Source organism: Trematomus bernacchii, unplaced genomic scaffold (genome assembly GCF_902827165.1).
Source record: "Trematomus bernacchii unplaced genomic scaffold, fTreBer1.1, whole genome shotgun sequence".
NCBI classification, from domain to species: Eukaryota; Metazoa; Chordata; class Actinopteri; order Perciformes; family Nototheniidae; genus Trematomus; species Trematomus bernacchii.
The window spans coordinates 15,695,513-15,702,010 of NW_022987828.1; the positions used below are offsets into that span (position 1 = coordinate 15,695,513).

Consider the following 6,498-nt stretch of genomic DNA (forward strand, 5'->3'; position numbering starts at 1 on the left):
GCTTTCACAGGCTTGGACCATATCCTGTGTGGGTTGCTAACTGTCGGTACAAATTACTGCAATAACTCCTGGTCTTTTATTACGACTTAATGCTTCATTTAACTCAGGGTTTTATTTATTTTTGCCAGAAGCAGGCTGGGTTGTTCTGATTTTTGTGGTTTAAAGGTGGAATAAAGACTGATTCATGTGTTCTTCCCTTCCCTTCAAAACTAACCTGGATCTTGTGTGTGTGTGTGTGTGCTTGTGTTTTTGACTGTGTGTGTGTTTTGCAGGGTGGTGGTGTTGGAGAGCCGGCCCACAGACAACCCGACAGCCCACAGCAACCTCTACATCCTGGCAGGCCATGAAAACAGCTACTGAGACACACACAAACACACACATAAACACACTCTCTAAACACCCCTCCATGTAATGCAAACAAGGGAGTGAGCAACCGGGAAAAGACCCCCACCCTTACCGCTTACCCCCCCCCCAAAACTCCTGTGTCCCCTTGGAGAGGAGACGATCAAGGGGCAGATGTGTGTTCCCAGTTGCAGACGTTTAAAATGCACCGCAGTGTTACATGTGTTTTAGTGAAGCGTGTTGTAGTAGGGCAGCGGGTTGTGGAGCGAGGGTTAGAAACTGCAGATCTGAGGTCAGTTTGGGTTGAGATAATCGGAGGAAACTGCACCTTAGTCCAGCAAATTAAACCCAGAATCCTTCCCACATTTCCCCGTATACTGCACACTGGGAAAACAGAAGTCTGACGTCAACACTACTTCTACTACTAGTACTACACATATTGCTACTACTACTGCTACTTGCGCTAAAGCTTCACAGAAGAGCCATCTTGCACAGAAAACGTTTCTCTACTCCATCGTCCTTTCCTCTGTCTTTCATTTCCCCCTTTTTTTTTTTTTTAAATACACCTTTATTTATTGTCGCATGATGTAACTTTAACAACCAGGATGGCTTTCCTGTTTTATTTGTTTTTAAACATAAAAAGCTTTGCCACCTCTGCTAGCATTGAATTCTGATATCCGTCACCCACACACCACACAAGTGCTTAATTGACCTCTATTTAATTGTTGTAAATATAAATGTAGTATTTTTTTGACAGAGACGAACACTAATGGTCATGTAGATAGGCGTGTGTATAGTTGCTCTGTACAACTGTGGAGACAAGCGGAGAGACAGTGGGCGAGTGATGAAGCAGTAGATTCACTTCCTGGTTCCTTGATCATGTGACGAGGGTCAGGAAGCCCTGCCGTCTCCTCAGGTGGACAGCTTCAGTAATCTGATATTACTCTCATAGTCTGGAGCTCAGCGTTGAACCGAGCTGACACAGAAACGATCGTTTTCATGTTGCATGCATCACCAATGAAACCCGTTTGCACCATAGCGACAGTCGTCAGGGCAACGGGCGTTACAAATTCTCTTCATTCAAGTTTGTTTTTCGACATTCACCCCTTTATGGTTTTTATCAGAACGTTTTTTTTTTATTTTGCTATTTTTTATCGAACCACTGGTGTTATACATTTGCACAGAGAAAAAGGTATTTGATAAACAGATGTGATGTCATTCTAATATATGCCCTTGTGTGTGTGTGCACAGTGTGTGTGTGTGTGTTTCCGTGTGTGTGTGTGTGTAGACATAGAACATGCACATACCAGTGCGTCATGTACAGATCTGGTCTTTAACAAGTGACAGTTGTGTTTCTGCTCAAGGCCAATTTAAAAAAAAGCACCTATATATTAAAAAAGCTGGATTTACACAGAAGGAAACATCATTTATTTTCTTTTTTTGCAATAAATAGACTTTTCAAGGGTGGGGTGCACCATATTAAAAGTACAATGGGCCTTTCTGTTTAAACAATCACATAACATAGTCAAAATGGTTTTATATATTTCACTTCACTTCACATGACTATCATTATAGGACACTTTCACATTTAGGCAAAACGCATTTACTGTAGGGAGCAAATGGAAGAGCTTAGTTTATTAGCTTGGCTAGTGACAAAATGGATTTGAACTTCTGTGTAAATCCACATTTTTTGTTTAAGTGATTGTATTTTTAACCTCGGCCTTCACTGCTGTGACTTTTTTTAAAGGCCGACATCTGTATAAGAGATCACTACATGCATGTAGATGTGCACTGTGTGGTGTGTAGGAGCGTCTACATGTGGCCGTACACTACGTCTCTACAAGCTGTGACACTACAGGTAGCTTCAGAGGAACATAGCTGAGACATCAATGTTAACCCTGATATCTTACAGAGCTGAAACATTTTGGGTGTATTGATTTCCTTCGTAGAAACACAGGTATATAAGCTTATAAGTTAATGGTCCGCAAACGCATCATAGAGCGACTTAATCAGGTCATTCACTACAATAAAATATGAATTAATAATTAAGAATAACCACCATGGTCACAGTAATGTCTTTGAATTTAATGGAGACATTTTGAATTTTATAAGAATTTGACCGACAATTTCAATATTCAACGTCATGAAAACAGCAATGACATATCGAATTGAAAGGAACAATAAGTGTTTTAAAAATATTGAGGCTGGCTGTGGAGTAAATAGGAGATTTCCTAATGTCTAAATGCATTTCAGCTCTGTATAGATTTGTCACTGAATGTGTCTAAGATGTTTTTAAAAGGGACATTACGTCATGCTGGTGGACAATAAGAAAATAATGTAACAGCTTAGTGTAAAAGCTTTTTCTTCCACGGCTCAGAAAGTCGATATGTCATAATCCTAATCTGTTCCTGTCACTTTACCAACATGGCAGCATGTCCTTCCTCTAAGCATTCAGTGACAGGACGTCCCTACACACTATTTAACTGTTTTCACACAGATCGTCTCACTGGATTCACGCTCCCTGATGCTTTACTTCACTGCTGTTGTGATGTAACAGAAGCAAACAGACCGGTAGTTTAGTGAAGTGTAGAGAGCTTGAATCCACTGCGAGGGTTTAAATTATTTGGGTACTTTTGAATTGCCTGTGCACACCTTTCTTGTATAAAATGCCCACAGAGAGTTGAATTGAGACTAAGAAGATTGGTGTCGGAGATATGAAAAGGCACACTATTGCCATGTAGTAAGTTTAAAATGGGAATTTCCTTAATAGGCCATAGAAAAATGTCACAGCTGGTCTGGGGTCGATTCACTTTTAGAGTAAGAAAGTGAATCACTTCCCCAGATGAGCGACTTGATGCTAAAACATGTGCGTCTAGCCAACACCCGTTAATACAGAAGTGTCATATAGTGAAGTTTCAGAGCTGTAACCAAGTTTTATTCACACAACCAGGTTATTTGACAAAGATATTTTCCTATCGATTTGTTCATTCAGTGTCAAAAAGATGCCAAGTCTACTAAATAGCCTCAAATTGACATAGTCAACCACTTAAGCATATTTAATCACATTTCCTATTAAAGCCTAATTCATTCAATTAGATATTTGACTTGCCTCGTCATATTCATCTTGTTTTTTGGAGAGAAAATAACATTCTTTAGGTCTTGTGGTATGTCGTAGATTTACAATTTGATTTGAAAGACAACCATCAACAGCGTAAACGGTTAGTGTTAAACATGTTCTCTGAGACTGTTGTTAAAACGTCTTTGTCCTCTCAGTTGACGCATGTAAATGATCCGATTTAGAGAAATCAATACAAGTTACTATAGATGCAAGTTACTTAAAACACATGAAGACAAAGTGAATGACAGATTCTCCTGAAAAGGACTTCAAGTTGTTTTGTTTTTTTAAGATTTTCTTTTTATCCTAAATTGATTTGTTTTTAATTGTCATAATTCAATCCCAAAACAAACTCACCCTGTATCATAGCTGCACATCTTAACTCGTGGAAAGTACTTTTGAATTAATTTAAAACATGTAAGAAATTCTTAAATCTGTACCATTGTTTTCTGTCGGGTTCATACGTTTTAATTGAGGGAAAACTGTCTCTTTTGCAGAATAACTAAGTGTGTTTCTGTCGGGTTTTAATGACTAATTTCTGCTGTCATAGAGCTTATCTATAATCCCCTGAAGCAGGTGCCAACATGGCAGAAAGTCCATTTGTGTTTTATGACCTCGACTAGATCAAATCATGTGGGAAAATAATTCAAAGGGATTGCTTTAGACACCAGATATGAGCAAAGTAAATTGGCGTTAAGGTAATTTACTAGTAATCCTCTTCTGATTATTGAAGTAATCACCGATGAGTTATTTGCAAGAGCAGTTTGATCCCAGGTCTCCTCCCTTTATAAGTCAAAACACTTTGTTCTGTCGCTTTTTCATCACCTTTGTCTTTTGTTTTCATAATGCAATGCACACGTTATGAAATGTATATAGTGTAAAATAAAATGGGTTTGTTTTACATACTGTATAATTGCCTATATTTTGTTTCAGAAGTGTAACAGATTTATGAGATGGCAGGTTTAACACATTAAAAAGAAGGAACTCGAAACATTTGGTGTCTTGTTGTTATTTAAAGTTTAAGACATTTGACGTGTCGGAGAGGAAAAAGTATGATATTTGGTTATGGTAAGATCTTATATTTAGTCTAACTAATCCTATATTAGTAACACATTTGCTTTAACAAAAGACAAAGAGCACTTGCCCACAAGCTGGAAGTGGAGGATTTTATTTCAAGCCTAAAATGTGATTTATTTCAACACAACATGACAAAGAATCAATATAGATGTAACATCCAAATGAAGCTCACCGCAAGTTCAACCAGGAAGACCGTCCCCACTCATTCACTATTTCCATGTAACTACACTGGGGGTGTTTCTCAATCGCGAGTAAAGCTGCTTCAGAGCCACTATTTCAAGCATACTACGTCATCGAGTGCCGCCGAAGTACTGTTCCAATCTCCAGTATACTTGGAAATCTACCGAGCCCGGCGTACTCCGTTTGGAGAAATATCGAGGCTCCACATGAGTAGACTCCGCGGTCTTAAAATCCCCACAATGCTTTGCGCACGGACCAATTTCCAAAATCTGTGGCGGAAAATGTAAGGCGGGGCCTCTCATATGACGCACACTTGCTAGCGTGTTCCACACTTCGTTTTCCGAATGTCAGGAAGTATTCTTGACTCGCTTCTGAAGCAAGATGCTCGGCAGACATGTGCTACCAAGCAAGCGTACTCGCGATTGAGAAACACCCTCTCTCTCAGTGATCGGGGGCGTCACTCTCCAGCTTAACCAATCACTTCGCTCTATTCCCAAGAGCCTATCATAGCGCTCTGCGAAACCTTTTAAATCTGCTCTCCCCCCTCTGACACCTGTCATTTCAGGTGACTCGACGCAACCCTCCTCCACCCCCTTTTCACCTCCTGTCCCTCTGAATCCAGGGTCAAGCTAAGCCACTCCCCTTCAGACCGAACCCAACTATCCATTCACCACCACCAGTGGGTGTTTCTCAATCGCGAGTAAAGCTGCTTCAGAGCCACTATTTCAAGCATACTACGTCATCGAGTGCCGCCGAAGTACTGTTCCAATCTCCAGTATACTTGGAAATCTACCGAGCCCGGCGTACTCCGTTTGGAGAAATATCGAGTGTGCACATGAGTAGACTTCGCGGTCTTAAAATCCCCACAATGCTTTGCGCACGGACCAATTTCCTCAAATCTGTGGCGGAAGATGTAAGGCGGGGCCTCTCATATGACGCACACCTGCACACTTTCTGGCGTGTTCCACACTTCGTTTTCCGAATGCCAGGAAGTATCCTTGACTCACTTCTGAAGCAAGATGCTCGGCAGACATGTGCTACCAAGCAAGCGTACTCGCGATTGAGAAACACCCACTGTCTCTAGACCCCGGGGGGTTTCATCGTATCGGTTCTCCCCTCCCGAATGATACTCCCGCACAACGGGGCCTAATCGCTAAAACTCCATTACATTAATTTGTGTATTCATGGCAATAAATATGTATTCTTACATCAAAACCGTCTCTCCTGATTGAAGTAATATTATCCTGCTGCAGAGTTGCATGCAAGACGTTTTTTTATAGACACTTAGTTGAGGCTTTATAATACAAATTTGGGGTTTGGATGCAACTGGAGCAAATTAGACTTTCGCCTTTTATATATTTCGTTGATTGTTGAAGTAGTTTTACCTGGACAAGTGGTTCTCATCTTTTATTATACGTAAACCCTTTTTATTTTTATTTGAGCTGACAGGTTCTTGCTTGCAGGTGATTGCATTTCTAACAAGAACCAAACGGCTCTACTTGGTGAAAAATCTGTAGCCTGCTGAATGTGAGTTAAAAAAATATGATGTTAAAAATAATGTAATGTTTTGTAAGTGACAAGTTCAGGTAACACACCGACAATCAATTTAGTGAACTTTATAACAACTCATTCCAGATATATAGAACTAGCCAAATCTATGTAACAAGTGAGTGCCAATTGAATTTATATATATTAATGTGCCAGTGATTCAAGAAAAGGGTGGACATTTATTTAAGTTTCTTAATGTCTCTTGATTGCCACGTTTATCTCAACAAAACCATTCT

The 6,498-nt window shown here is 40.0% G+C and overlaps 1 protein-coding gene across 15 annotated transcripts in view; it reads left to right on the forward strand.

Annotated features, from left to right (window-relative positions):
- LOC117499529 (mitogen-activated protein kinase kinase kinase kinase 3-like) overlaps positions 1–4,448 on the forward strand; it is a 49,227-nt gene extending 44,779 nt beyond the window's left edge. For all 15 annotated transcript variants that reach the window (XM_034151950.1, XM_034151954.1, XM_034151953.1 and 12 more), the window contains one exon: positions 273–4,448. In XM_034151950.1, the coding sequence (XP_034007841.1) occupies positions 273–360 (88 nt within the window). In that variant the 3' untranslated portion in view covers positions 361–4,448. The remainder of the gene's footprint in view (positions 1–272) is intronic.
- The last annotated feature ends 2,050 nt before the right edge of the window (positions 4,449–6,498 follow it).